The sequence below is a fragment of the Phascolarctos cinereus genome, unplaced genomic scaffold (genome assembly GCF_003287225.1).
Source record: "Phascolarctos cinereus isolate Bilbo 61053 unplaced genomic scaffold, phaCin_HiC Scaffold_5;HRSCAF=322, whole genome shotgun sequence".
In the NCBI taxonomy this organism is placed as follows: Eukaryota; Metazoa; Chordata; class Mammalia; order Diprotodontia; family Phascolarctidae; genus Phascolarctos; species Phascolarctos cinereus.
The window spans coordinates 232,075,887-232,091,068 of NW_027555958.1; the positions used below are offsets into that span (position 1 = coordinate 232,075,887).

Below are 15,182 nucleotides of genomic sequence, written 5' to 3' on the forward strand. Positions count from 1 at the left end.
TCCAGACAGAAAGGAAGTCACAGTAAACTAACAAACCCAGATACCTTCTTAGGGACAATCCCTCTAGTCATAGACCTTATTCTGCTCTGCAATCTGAGGTTAGTCACATGATCTCTGTACCTCAGATTCCTAAGCATGGAATAAAAGGCAAATGGATGAGCCTTTTCTTCATCTCTGACCTGGTTGCTTTTGAGTTGGGATTTCAGCCACAAAGCATGGGATGCTATAGCAGCAGGGATTATTTGGCCCTAAGAAGGGAGAAGGCTGGGGTACTGGTTGACAGGGAGACATGTGTATATGGAGGGATATTGTATAGGAAGAACAAGTAGGTGGTGCATCGGGTAGAGTTCTGGGCCTGGAGTCAGGAATGTTCATCTCCATGAGTTCAAATTCCACCTCACACACTTACTAGCTGTGTGACCCTGGGCAAGTCACTATTTGCCTCAGTTTCCTCTTCTGTAAATTGAGCTAGAGAAGGAAGTGGCAAACCACTCTAGTATCTCTTCCAAGAAAACCCCAAATGAGGTCGTGAAGAGTCAGGCACAACTGAAAAATGATTGAACAACAATTACATTGTAAACGAGCCAGGGAACTGGCTTGAATTACTGTAGTTGGGATTTAATTGGACAGCAGTGTAATAGAAAATCAATGATTGGGAGTCAGGATAGAGTGCTGGGCCTAGAATACTCATCCTCCTGAGTTCAAATGTGGCCTCAAACACTTGTGACCCTGGGCAAGTCACTTAACTCTGTTGGGTTCTAGGCCGGCTTGCCTCTGTCACTAATATACTGTGGGACCTTAGGCAAGTCACTCATCCTCTGTTCCCCTATAAAATGTAACATGCTAATGTCCTATAAACACTGGGTGCACAGGGATCCTATAAACACATTGGAATCTCTTGAGAGTTTATCTTTTGGTTTGTTTTAGACTGTACCTGTGATTTCATTAGCTTAGGGAACTCTGAGGAAGGAACTCTCCCCACCGATGCACATAGGCTACTACTCCACAGTATCAGAGCATTGCAGGGGACCCCAAGAGATTAAATGACTTCTCACAAGATTCTATGACTGATTTATGTCCAAGGGAAGATTTGAACCACCCTCTTCCTGACCCTGGGGCCACCTATCTATCCTTTGGGCCATGGCCATGTATCTCTAAAACATTCAGACAGAGAATTTTTAAAAAAAGGATGTATAATAAAGATAGTTCTTTGATGGGAGTGGGAAGGGGGAATTCAGTTCAGTTGTTTCAGTCATGTCTGACTCTTCATGACCCCATTTGGGGTTTTCTTGGCAGAGATACTGGAGTGGTTTGACCTTTCCTTCTCCAGCTTATTTTACAGATGAGGAACCTGAAGCCAACAGGGGTAAGTGACTTGCCCAGGGTCATAAGTGTCTGAGGCCAGATTTGAACTCAAGAAGATGAGTATTCCAGACTCTAGGCTCAGCACTCTATCCACTCTACCACCTATCTGCCTGTCAGAGTCAGGGTGGGGTGGGGTGGAGAATGAGGAAGAAGATATTGGGGAATGAAAGTGATATAAAAACAAAGATATCAATAAAAAGAAAAGGGAAAGGTGGATAATTGCCTGACTGAAATATATGTAATCCTATCAATAAAAATTCTCCTCTCATATACAAGCTGAATTCCCCACTATTAGATTATAAGTTCTTTGAAGATAAGGATTGTATAATTTTTCATATTTGCATTACCAGCACATAGTAGATCTTAAAAAAATATTGGTTATCATTATTAGTCCTCTTTGTGATAGGAGTTTGGGCTGGAGGGACTTTCATAAGTCCTAACTAGACCTGCAATACTATAATTCTTGGCATCCATAAGTAACATTGAACTTGAAGGAGCTGTTAGGTTACCTACATCATCTATTCCCTAACCTCATTCAAAATTATTTTCCCCCTGACTCAGCTAAGGAATTCTATGGGTCTGGAATCAGAGATGAGACCAGAAAGAAACCCTCAAAAATGTTTTCTTTTCCTGGAGGAATTTTCTTTAAATGTCACTTATTTCTCTGCCAGGAAATCCAGGAAATCATCTGCCTATGGTCTGCAGTGACCCACAGTCTGATTTCCCTGAAGCTTGCCTACTTCCTTCGTCCATACTCTTCATCACAGTTTGTAAGTGGATAAATCCAGGTCTTCTTCCATATCTGCTCTCCCCTTAGGCTCATCTATGCCAAGTTTGTACCGCCTTCTTGGGCCACTATAAAGTCCTAGGGTGAACTTTGGGTTACTACTTCTTCCAGAAAGTTTTCCCTGACCCACCCCACTGAGCTCCATTTTCTCTAGTACCATCCCAAGACTTGTATGCTATATAACTATAGTATTCCAGGGCTGGTTAAAACCTATTCCCAAGTATTTGTGGGGACTAGTAGGTTTTAGAATTGTAAGGGGACCTTAGAGATCATCTGACCTAACCTCCTTTTTCTTTAGAAGAAACTGTGAGGCCCGGAGAGAGGAAGGGATTTGTTGTAAGGCCACACAGATTTATATCAGAGAGCCAGATTGGTCTATGGATCCTCTGATTCTAAAGTTGCATGTTCTTTATACCTCACAACACTCAAGGATAATCAAAATTCAGTTTAGTTTGACTTTTGAAAAGATTATGATTTTTTTCCCTCTCTAACAGAGTTCTAGTTCTGTTTTGCCGAGAGTAGAATCAATTTATTTCACTTGGATTAGCTTCAGTTGAATTTAACAAACATGAATTCAATGCCTACTATGTTTAAATCATTGTGCTAGGCAAGGTGTGCTGGGAGTTGGTGAACCTACCTCATTGCTAAAAGCACTGCATGGAGGCAACAGATGTGGTATAGTAGGAAAAGCCAGACTGGCTTAATTAGCCTTCTGTGGATAGCTAAGAATTAAATCTGCTCCCCCCTGGATTCACTTCCTTCCTGTTTTTGTGTTTGCTATCCTTTCCATATATGTGCCCACCATATCTCTCCCTTCAGACTGAAGGGCTAGGGAGGGAGGAGAAGGTGGAGACCAGCAAACTTTTTAGGGCATGCTTTTAAAGAATTTCTCCCTCATGACTTTCTTACAAGTTCCTTGAGGTCAAGGGACCACTTTCTGTTTTATATCCCCAACACCTATGGCAACGCCTGGCATCTAGACATGCTTAATCAATGCTTGATTGATTGACTGAAGCTGGAGGCCATGTCTCCAGAATCCCAACTGGAAGCTTACTGAGGGAAGGAACTGTATCCTCAGGGATTAGTTTTGTCTTGCTTGCCCATCCAAGGACAAAACTAGGAACAATCCCATCTCTGTGCAGTAATATAGATTGTCTCTCCTTTCTTGAATGCAATTCCTTTTTAGCTCAGGTGCCACCTACCATGAAGCCCTCCCTGATCTCCACAGCTTAAAATATCTCCCTCATCATTTTTTCCTAGAGTATTTTGTTTGTACCTTACCTTTGCCTCTATCATGGTCTACCTTGTGTTATAATTAATTATGTACATGTTGTATCACCTGTATTGGACAATAAGCTCCCTAAGAACAAGAACAATGTTGTTTTTCATCTTTTTATCCTCAGGAAGGACTTAGAAAAGTAGTCTGTGCAAAGTGGACAATTAACAAGTGTTTGATGATTTTAGTTTAATTGAACAATAGAATTAGCCACTTCGGTAAGGCAGTGAAAACAGTTGCATTTCAGATACTCAAGCACATAGCCTGGATGACTATTGTTGGGGGTGCCACTGGAGACATCACTCTAGGGTCATGTCTTTAGATGCTTTCAAATTCTATTATTCTGTAGGGATGTAACAAACAAAGTAAAAACAACATGTAAGTATGTACATGATAACATATACTATCTTGTTTCCACAACCAGCTTTTAAGTTCCTTGAAGACAAGGATAATGTTCGTTTTCTTTATATGTCCCCTATCACAGTACACTACACATTTTAGTTGTCCATTTGATAGGTGAACAATTCAATCAATAAATATTGTCAATCATCATTTATGTGCCAGACACCGTGCTAGATACTAGGAGTACAAAAACCAAACTAAAACAAGTCACTGCCCTTAAGATGCTTATATTCTAACGGGAGAGACAATGTGCATGTATATTGGAATATTCATTAGACATGTAAAGCAAATACAAGGTAAAATTGAAGAGTAAGACACTATCAGCTGGAAGGACAGTTAATATTTGAGTTGAGTCCAAGATGCTAAGAGGGGAAAGTTAAGAGAGACAATTCCTGTCATGGAGGACAGCAAATGCATAGGCACAGAATTAAGCACTAGGGTATCTTGTGCAGGCAATACCAAATAGTTGAATATGGCTGAGCAATAGAGTGTGTAGAGGGAGTAATGTGTAAGAAGGCTGGAAAGTGAGGTTGTGAAAAGCTTTAAGTGATAGATATTTGATCTTAAATATAATGGTGATCTACTAACATTTATTGAATGGGGAGCATGATGACATGGTTAGAACTACATTTTTTTTTCAGATTTTAAAAAATCCTTATTTTAAAAGAGGCAAAATAACAAATTAAACAAAAACTATAAGATATTAAGTGTGTCAGTATCTATGTTTCTTTTTTTTTCAAATTTTTTATTTTACACTTACATGCAAAATCAGGAAAGGAAAAAAAAAACACCATTGCCATGTACACAGCAGACCATAAGAGAGGATTCAACATAAAACAATAAATTTCTATTTCAAGAAAATCTATATGATAAATACTACACATGGTTTTCAAAGCTGCCCAGCTTTTCTTTGCTTCCTTGTTGGTTTTCTTTTGTTCTCTGCTGTGTACTTTTTATTTTATTTTTCCTTTCTCTCCCTTACCCCAACCTTAAAGAAGGCTGTTAAGTATGGCTATATATACATATACATAGATATCTATAAACATACACATATACACACATACACACTCATACACTTATATGTAAGACTGTATTGTGCACAATAACAGCCACATTGTGTGATGACTAATATTGATAAACTTAACCCTTCTCAGCAATACAAGGATCTAAGACATCTCCAAAGGCCTTGTGATGGAAAATGCTATCCATAAAGAAGAAAGAACTATGGAGTTTGAATGTAGATCGAAGCATACTGTTTGCTATTTTTTTTCTTCTGTTGTGTTTTGTTTCCTCTTTCTGGTGGTTCCTCCTATTAGTTCTAATTCTCACTTACAACATCACTAATGTGGAAATATGTTTAATAGGAACGTGTATGTATAGCCTTTATCAGATTGTGCACTGTCTTGGGGAGAGTGGTAGGGAGGGAGGGAGGAAGCATATGGAAGTGATTTTTGGTAAATCAAAATAAATTAATTAAAAAACAAAAACAAAGACTGTACTATGCTTATTTCCTCTCATCATCTGTTTCTCTAAAGGTGAATAGCATCTTCCTTCGTAAGTCCAAGTCTTCCCATGTTTTTCTAAATCAAACTCATAATTTCCTGCACCACAGCAATATTCCTTTCTGGATTCATACAGCATCTTCCTTCAATGGATCTTTGAGGTTAATTTGGGTATTTATAATAGAATGATTTGGTTTCTCAAAGTTGTTCATAAAACAATACTCTGCTGTTACTGTATATGATGTTCTCTTGGTTCTACTCATTTTGCTCTTGATTATTTCATGGAGGTCTCTTGATGTTTTTCTAAAATCATTGAGCTCATCATTTCTTGTAGCAGAGGATTATTACATCATGAACATTTACCACAATTTGTTTAGCCATTTTCCAATTGTCAGCCATCCCAGCAATTTCTAGTTCTTTGCTACCATAAAGAGAGCTGCTATAAATATTTTAGAACATGTAGGTTCTTTTCCTTTTTCCCTAATCATCTTGAGAAACAGACCTGATTTTTTTTTTGCTAGGTCAAAGGGGATAGACAGTTTAATAACTCTTTGGCCATAATTCTAAATCTCTCTTCAAAATGTTTGGATCAGGGCGGAGCCAAGATAACGGAGTGAAAGCAGTGACTTGCTTGAGCTCTCCTCCAAACCCCTCTAAATATCTATAAAAATGGCTCTAAACAAATTCAAAATGTTTGGATCAGCTCACGGATCCACCAACAATGAATTAAGGTCCCAATTTATCTACATCCCCTCCAACATTTGTCACTTTCCCCTTCTATCATTTTAGTCAATCTGATAGGTGTAAAATGATATCCAAGATTGTTTTAATTTGCATTTCTCTAACCAACAGTGATTTAGAGCATTTTTCATATGACTATAAATTGTTTTGATTTCTTCAATTGAAAACTGCCTGTTCATATCCTTTGACCATTTATCAATTGGGAAATAACTCACATTCTTGTAGAACTGACAAAATTCTTTATATATTTGAGATATGAGACCTTTATCTGAGGAACTATCTATAAATTTTTCCCTTGGTTTTCTGCTTTCCTTCTGATCTTGGCTATATTTGTTTTATTTGTACAAAAACTTTTTAATTTAGTGTAATCAAAATTATCCATTTTACATCTCACAATACTCTCTGTCTCTTGTTTGTTCATAAATTGTTCACCTATCCATAAGTCTGATAGGTAATATGTTCCATGTTCTTCAAATTTTCTTGTAGTATCTCTCTTTATATCTAGGTCGTGTATCCATTTTGACCTTATCTTGGTAAATGGTGTAAGATATTGGTCTATGCCCAATTTCTGCCAGACTGCTTTCCATCTTTCCCAACAATTTTTACCAAATAATGAATTCTTGTACCAAAAACTCAAAATGCTTGTCAAACACTGGGTAATTGTATTCATTTGATGCTATAGATCATATGCCTATTCTGTTCCGCTGATCTACCTTTCTATTTCTTAGTCAGTGCCAGATAGTTTTGATAACTACTGCCTTATAATATAGTTTAAGATCTGGCACTGCTAAACCTCTTCCTTTACATTTTTTTTGCATTAGTTCCTTTGATATTCTTCCAAATGAATTTTGTTATTATTTTTTCTAGCTCAGTAAAATAATTTTTTGGTAATTGAACTGGGATGGCACTGAATATATTGATTAAATTTGGCAAAATTGTCATTTTTATTATGTTGGCTCTGCCAACCGATGAATAATTAATATTTTTTTCATGGTTTTCTTTATATAGATTCTGGGCTTATTTTGGTAGGTGTATTCCCAGGTATTTTATGCTGTCTAGAGTTATTTTAAATGGGGCATCTCTAGCTATCTCTTCTTACAGGATCCTCTGGTAATATATAGGAATGCTGATGATTTATATGGGTTTGTTTTATATTTTACTACTTTGCTGAAATTATTAATTATTTCAATTAAATTTTTGGTTGAGCCTTTAGGATTTTCCTGGTATATCATCATATCATCTGCAAAAAGAGATAGCTTTATTACCTCGTTCCCTATTCTGATTCCTTCTATTTCTTTTTCTTCTCTTATTGCTATTGCTAGGATTTCCAATATAATATTGAATAATATTGGTGACAGTGGGCATCCTTGTTTCACACCTGATCTTCTTGGAAGGTTTCTAGCTTATCCCCATTACAAATAATGCTTGCTAATGGTTTAAGGTAAATGCTTCTTATTAATTTAAGGAAAAATCCATTTGTGCTATACTTTCAAGTGTTTTTTTAATAGAAATGAGCATTGTACTTTATCAAATGCTTTTTTCTGCATCTATTGATATTATATAATTTTTGTTGCCATTATTGATATAATCAATTATGTTAATAGTTTTCCTTATGTTAAACCATCCCTGCATTCCTGATATGAATCCCATTGGGTTATAATGTATAATCTTTGTAATATATTGTTGTAATCTTTTAGCTAGTATTTATTTAGGATTTTTTCATCCCTATTCATTAATAAAATTGGTCTATAATTTTCCTTCTCTGTTTTTACTTTTCCTGGTTTAAGTATTAGTATCATATTTGTTTCATAAGAGGAGTTTGGTAAGACTCCTTCTTTGCCTATTATACTAAATAATTTATGTAATATTGGAATTAGTTGGTCTTTAAATGTTTAATAAAATTCACTTGTAAATCTGTCTGGTCCAGGCGCTTTTTTCTTAGGAAGCTCATTTATGTCCTGTTTAATTTCTTTTTCTAAATTAGGTCTGTTTAGATATTCTATTTCCTCTTCTGCTAATCTGGGTAGCCTGTATTTTTGTAAATATTCTTCCATTTCACTTAAGTTGTTAAATTTATTGGCATATAATTGGGCAAAATAACTCCTTATAATTCCTTTGATTTCATCTTTAGTGGCATATTCACCCTTTTCATTTTTGATACTTCTCTCTTTTTAAAAAATCATATTAACCAATGGTTTAAACCTACACTTCAGGAAAATCTGTTTGGTGGTTGTTTGAAGGATGGATTGGAATGGGAAGAGATAAAAGTCAGGGAGACCAATTGTGGGAGTGGGGGAAATCATTCCCCTTTTCCCAGATGTTGCAAGTTCAATCAAGAGGTAATTGAGGGCCTAAACTAGGATAGTGACCATGTGAGTAGAGAGAAGGAATGTGTAGGAGAGATGTTGTAGAGATAGACATGACAAGGTTTCAAAACTGAATGGATATGTGGGATGACTGCTAGTGGGGAGTAAAAGATGACATTGAAGTTACGAATCTAGAAGATTGGAAGGATGCTGGTACCCTCAACAGTAAGCTGGAAAAGAAGTAGATTTGGAAGGAAAGATAATGAATTTTGAGTTTTGTTTTGTTTTTGCCTTGATATGTTGAGTTTGAGATATCCATGAGACATCCAGTTTAAAATTACAATAGGTAGCTAGTGTTGTATGATTGAAGCTCAGAACAAACACTAGAGCTAGATATATAGATCTAGGAGGCATCCGCATAGAGATAATTAAACTCATGTGAACTGATGAAATTGTGAAGAAAGAAAGCAAATAGAGAGAGAAGAGAAGGGACTCCAGAACAGTGGTTTGGTCTACACCTATGGGGATACAACATGGTTGATATCCAGCAAAGAAGACTAAGAGGAAACAGTCAGGCAGGTAAGAGCAAAGCCAAGAGAGAGCAGTATCATGAAAACCCAGAGAGGAGAGGGTATCCAGGAGGAGAGGTCAACAGTGTCAAATGCTGCAAAGAGATCTGGAATGATGAGGACTGAGAAAAGGCATTTAAGGTATTTAAAAACAGTTGGCAATTAAGAGATCATTGGTAACTGGAGAGAACAGTTTCAGTTGAGTGATGAAGTTAGAAGCCAAAGTGCAAAAGGTTGAGAAGTGATTGAGAGGAGAAGTGGAGATAATGAATGTGTCAACATCTTTTTCAAAGAGTTTGGCTTTGAGAGAAGAGATATAGGATTATAGTTATCAGGGATGGTAGGCTTTAGTGAGGATTTTTTAAGGATAGGAGAAACTTGGATATGCTTGTAGCAACAGGAAAGGGAGAGAGAGGGAGAGACAGAGAGAGAGACAGAGACAGAGAAAGAGAGAGATTGAAGAATAGAGATATGAAGAAGGAATGATAATGATAGAGAAGACAAGATGGAATCAAGGGCATATGTGGAGGATATGACCTTGGCAAGGAGGGCTACCTCTTTATTAGATATTGGAATAAAAGAAGAGAGTGGAGAATGATATAAAGCAATTATGAGAAGGGGAAGAAGAGGCAGTTCAATTTTCTTTGTGAAGTATGAAGTAACATCCTTAACTGAGAGGTCAGGGTGAGGGGTGGGGTGGGGTAAAGGGGAGGGTGGGATAGCTGTGCAAAACCTGAGGGGAGAAAAGAAAATGTGGAATGGATAGCAGGAAGAATGAGCTAGAGGAGTAAAAGGATCACCTTGCTACTGTGAGGACCCAACTGAGATTAAGCAACACAATTGTGCAGTGGCTCCAATAATCACAGTCCTGTGACTTCCTCTTTCTATGTCAGCATAAATCAAGTAGAAGCAAAAGAATTGGGGCTTGCTAATTAACGAATGGTGATAGGACAAAGAACCAGGACATTCAAGGGTAGAGTAGAGGCCAGTGTACTGTTGGACTGGTTCATTGAAGGGTCAAGACTGGGGAGACAGTAGAGAGTAGCCAAAGCAGGAGTGATGAATGAATGAATAAATGGTTAATACCAAGCAATGAAAGAAGTGGGGAGAAGAGAAGCTTTTCTAGGCAAGGGGAATGACATGAACAGAGTCAGGAACCAGTTTTATTGAGTGCTACTCTGGGTCCAGCACTGTGTTGGATACAAAGTAAAATCTCATTTTGTAATCTAGTTGGAGAGATAAGGTTTACTCAGAAGAAATAAACAGAGAACTGAAGAAAACAGAATAATATCAAGTGTTTAGTTAACTCGGGTTAAGATTGTAAGCAACATGGGGGAGTGGCAAGAGCGCTGGACCTGACTTCTGGAGGCAGCTGTGCCAACAAGTAGCTGTATGACCCTGTTGATAGAGATAGCATTTCTAGTGCTATATATCAAGTAATAGGGCCAGTAATGGATAGCCTTGCCTTACCCCTATCTTTTTTGGAAAGGCCTCTAGTTTATCTCCATTACATATAATTCTGGGTCTTAGTTTAAGATAAGAGGTTCTTAATCTAGTGTCCATGAACTTGTGTTTTTAAAATGTTTTTGATAACTGTATTTCAATATAAGTAGTTTCCTTTGCAATCCTATGCATTTCATATAATGCCTTTTAAAACCTTGTTCTGAGGAGTTGTTAGGCTTCACCTAGATGGCCAGAGGGGGTTATAACACACAAAAAGATTAAAAGCTCTTATTTTAGATATAGACTCTTCACTATCTCTTCCCTGCTCTCCCCTCCCCCTCCCCCACATCCAAGCCGTTGCCAAGACCTGTTGATTTTACCTTTTGTAACATCTCTTCAATATGCCCCTTCTCTCCTCTGACGCTGTTATCATGCCAGTGCAGGCCCTCAACACCTCACACTGGATTATTGCAATAATAAGCAAATACAATAAGCCTTCTGGTGGGCCTGCCTACTATTATCCATTCTCCATTCAGTCACCAAAGTGATTTTCCTAAAACAAAGGTCTGATCCCATCACACAAACTGTCCTCCTCCCTCCCTCCACTCAATAAACTCCTCTTACCTTTCCAGTATTCTTACACCTTACTTCCCAGCACTACTCTTCCATCTTGAGATGCTGATATCCTGGCTATTCTGTGTACAAGACACTCCATCTCTTGGCTCCAGGGATAGTTTCTGGTTGTCCCACATGCCTGGAATGCTCTCTCTCCTCTACTCTAACCACTGACCTCTTTGGCTTTCTTAAAGTCTCAACTGAAATCTCACCTTCTATAGAAAGGCTTCCCCAATCTCTGTTAATTCCAATATCTTCCCTCTTTTAATTGTTTCTTATTTATTTTGTATATAACTTACTTTGTGTTTTCATTTACATTGTGTTTTCATTTGCAAGGTCCTCAAACAAAGGACAACCCCCCCCCCCACACACACACAGCCTGTTTTCATTTGCAAGATGTCTCCTCCATTATATTGTAAGCTCCCTTGAGGGCAAGGACTGTCTTTTGCCTTTTTCTGTATCCCCAGTGCTTAGCACAGTGCCTGGCTCAGAGCAGGTGCTTAATAAACGTTTATTGATTGATTGATTTCCTTTCCCTGGGCCTCTCTTTCTTTGTCTGTAAAATGTAGGCATTGGACCAAATATTTAGCTCAGAAGCTCTCCAGGTCAGTTTGGGTCACAGCATTCATCTCGGTTGGGCTTTGAAGGATTGATGGAACTGGGGTAAACAACAAGGAATGAACAGGACATATGTGGAGGATTGTAAGGAGGCAAATTAGCCAGATTGGTGGACATAAGAGAGATAAAACTGGATTGTCAGCTTGGAGCCTCTTGAATACCAAGCTTGGAGGAATTAGATCTGATCTTCATAAGGAGACATTGTACTTGTCTAGGCAGGAACTGGGGTGATTAAAAAAAAAGGTTCCTAAGGAAGATGAACTAATCCAATAGCTTTGCTAACCAGATAAGGGGAGATTTTGAGGCAGAGGGCCTTGGTAAGATACTGTTGCAAGAATAATCTAGGGGTCGTAGGCTCATAGGTTTTAAAGTTAGAAAGGACCTTGGAGGACATTGATTACAACCTCCTGATAATAAGATTAGAGGGGTGCTCTGGAAATGTAAAAGGAGGTTTAGATACAACAGGCATTTCAGAGGAAGAATCTGCTGGATAATAGCAGGTGAAGTATGCTGAAGTAGAAAGAACACTGAATTGGGAGTCCCAGGACCTGAGTTCAAATCCTGACTCCATCACTACCTATTTGACCTTAGGTGGTGAGTCACTTGGCTTTTCTGGATTTCTGTTTCCTCATCAGTAAAATGAAGGGGATGATCTTTAGGATTCGTTTCAACTCTATATCTATGATTCTATAACAGGATTCTATGATAAAACAGAGGACAAAGGAGAGTGAGGAGTCAAAGGTAACTTTGGGGTTCTGATACGGAGTGACCTGGAGAATGGTGGTGCCACTAACAGAAATGTCAGAATGGAGAAGGGAAATAGTGGAGTTCAGCTAAGAGTAGCATCTTCTTTCCTACCTGGAGAAATTTCTTTATATAGACTATTAGGCCAGGAAGTTGAATTCTGTTTGACCCTCAGAACAGCAGGATCTAATGATCCCAGAAAGCCATTATTTGATCATAGGATCATCATGTAGTCAATCTTCCCCCCACACTTCCATTTTACGGATGAGGAAAATGAGACCTAGGGAGATGGAGGGACTTGCTCAGTAGTTTAGCATTTGGGGGATCACAGGATCATGGCCTTCCCCCTTGGATCACTGCCTTGTTGTGGCAGAAGGGCTTGCTAGCTCAATGAAACTATGAACTATGCCATGCAGGGTTACCCAAGACGGACAGATCATAGTGGAGAGTTCTGAAGAAAGGTAATCTACTGGAGAAGGAAATGGCAAACCACTCCAGTATCTTTGCTGAGAAAACTCCAGGGACATTACTAAAATGATAAAAAGAGATGACATGCTATGGGCTACAGGGTCATAAAGAGTTGGACACATTTGAAAAAACTAAACAAGGATCATGGTTTTAGAGCTATAAGAGACCTTTGGGTCTAGTCCAAACCCCTCTCTTTTCAATAAGGAAACTTGAAGCCCAGAGACATTGACTTCCCCAAGATGACAAAGGTAGCGAGTGGGGGACTTACTTGTCCCAGGTAAGGAAGATGTGTAGCAGTCACAGTCAAAGATTTGGAACTGGCAGGGTCTTAGACCTCATCTAATACAGCCCCTTCATTTTCCATATAAAGAAACTGAAACCCAGAGGGATTAATTGACTTGTCCATGGTCACATGGGTAGACCATGGGCAGCAGAGGTGGGATTTAAATACAGTATTTCCTTCCATAGCACCATGCTGCTGCCCTCCATGGAGGGAGGAAAAAGCAGAGGTGGGGGAGTTCACTCCTCCTTTTAGTTCTTTATCTGCTCCCTAAAGACCAGATCTTTGTTTGGCTACTTCTCCAAACTGATTGCTATTTGTACTTTGGTAATCCCACCTCCTCCTTTACAGAATGACTGGAGGTGAGGTGGCTAACTTTTGACTCTCATACCCTCCCACTTACTGCTCATACTTTCCATCAAACACACACACACACAAAAACACACAAACATCCTGAATGATTTCTGGTAGGTTCTGTAAATTCTGCTTTGTATGCTTGACATAGAGACAGTAAAGAACCTTGCCCTGGAGACTGCTAGCTGGCTCAATGGAAAGAGCACTTGGCCTGGAGTCAGGAAGACCTTAACTCACATGTAGCCTCAGAACTTAAGAAAGCTGTATGACTCTTGGCAGCTCCCTTAACCACTATCTCAGTTTTCTCCACTATAAAATGGGAATAATAATTGCACCTAAATCCTAGGGTTGTTTTAAAGATCACATAAGATGCTATAAAGTGCTTATCACAGTGCCTGGCACATAGCAGGCACTTGGTAAATGCTTATTTCCTTTCTTCCTATCTTCCCATGAAAAGCATTTAATAGATACTTGCTCTGTGAATGAATGTTGATTTATCATCCTTACATTCTGATTAGACTAGAAGATCTTAAAAAGCAGGTTTCTATTACTTGCCGGGTACTTTCCCTAACACAGCCTTATAAATAAATATGGTCTTCTTCATCTTATCTAACATACTTTTATGAACTTATAATATTCTTATTTGTATCATATTTATCTACATATGTATTCATCTCTTATTCTAGATTGCAAGCTCCTTGAGGGCAGGGACCTGTCTCTGTTGTTGTTGTTGTTGTTGTTGTTGTTTTGGCTAGGCAAAGGGGTTAAGTGACCCAGGGTCACACAGCTAGTAAGTGTCAAGTGTCTGATTTGAACTCGGGTCCTCCTGACTCCAGGGCCAGTGGTCTATCCACTGTGCCACTTAACTGCCCCCTGTCTTATTTGTTTTTGTAGCCCCTTTTTTTCATCATAAACCCCTCTGAGATATACTGGCTGTGTAACCCTGCCCTCTAAGACTATACTTTTCAAAGCAGGTGCCAGTGAATGAAAAAACATTAAGGACTTCTGTATACAAGGTTCCGTGCTAAGTGCTGAGGATACTAATAGAAAAGTAAGACAGTGTTTGCTCTCAAGTCTATCACATTCTAATGGGGGGCAGAACATATATGGAAAGTTTTAGAAGCTGGTCAGATGGAAATGTCCCATGTTCCTCGGGGTACAGTGGCAAAACAGTTGGTAATGCCTGTTCTTTATGTCATTTCCACTGATAAAATCCTATCACTTTCCAATGGTGAACCATTCAATGGTCCCATGAACATTGGTGGCAAGTACTTTCTTTTCTGGGCCTTCACTTTGCTCATCCAAAGTCCTCTATACCAATGAAATCACAAGTCTGGTTCCAAAAAAAAATTGCTTTGTAAAATTGGACAAGTCATTTCCCTTTTCTAAGCCTTATTTTCCTCTAATATAACATGAGGAGATTGGACGAGGTGGTCTCTAAGGTTCCTTCCAACTCTGATGTTATAGGTTCCTTTACATCTTAGCTTTTCTAATCTTTTTTTTGGTGACCTCATCAGCTACCCAGGGTTCAACAGTCATTCCTATAACAGATTGCCCCATATCGATCAATTAGTCAACCAACAAGCATTTATTAAGCACCTATTATATGCCAGGTATGGTGTAAGGCACTGCGGATACACATGTAAAGAATGACAACAATTTATGATCAAGGACATCTAATGGATATCCAGCCTGAGTCTGTCTGAATTCTA

General features: G+C 38.6%; 1 protein-coding gene across 4 annotated transcripts in view; it reads left to right on the top strand.

The window, feature by feature from the left end:
* CCND3 (cyclin D3) overlaps nucleotides 1-15,182 on the top strand; it is a 121,416-nt gene that overhangs the window by 88,416 nt on the left and 17,818 nt on the right. The window contains exons 2-3 of one of the 4 annotated variants that reach the window (XM_078155366.1): nucleotides 1,297-1,366; nucleotides 2,037-2,135. The exons of 1 other annotated variant lie outside the window; for it this stretch is intronic. In XM_078155366.1, coding sequence (XP_078011492.1) covers nucleotides 1,343-1,366; nucleotides 2,037-2,135 — 123 coding nt within the window. In that variant the 5' untranslated portion in view covers nucleotides 1,297-1,342. Of the gene's footprint in view, nucleotides 1-1,296; nucleotides 1,367-2,036; nucleotides 2,136-15,182 lie in introns of those variants that run through there. 2 more of the 4 variants (XM_078155365.1, XM_020979745.2) reach the window with 2 other exon arrangements.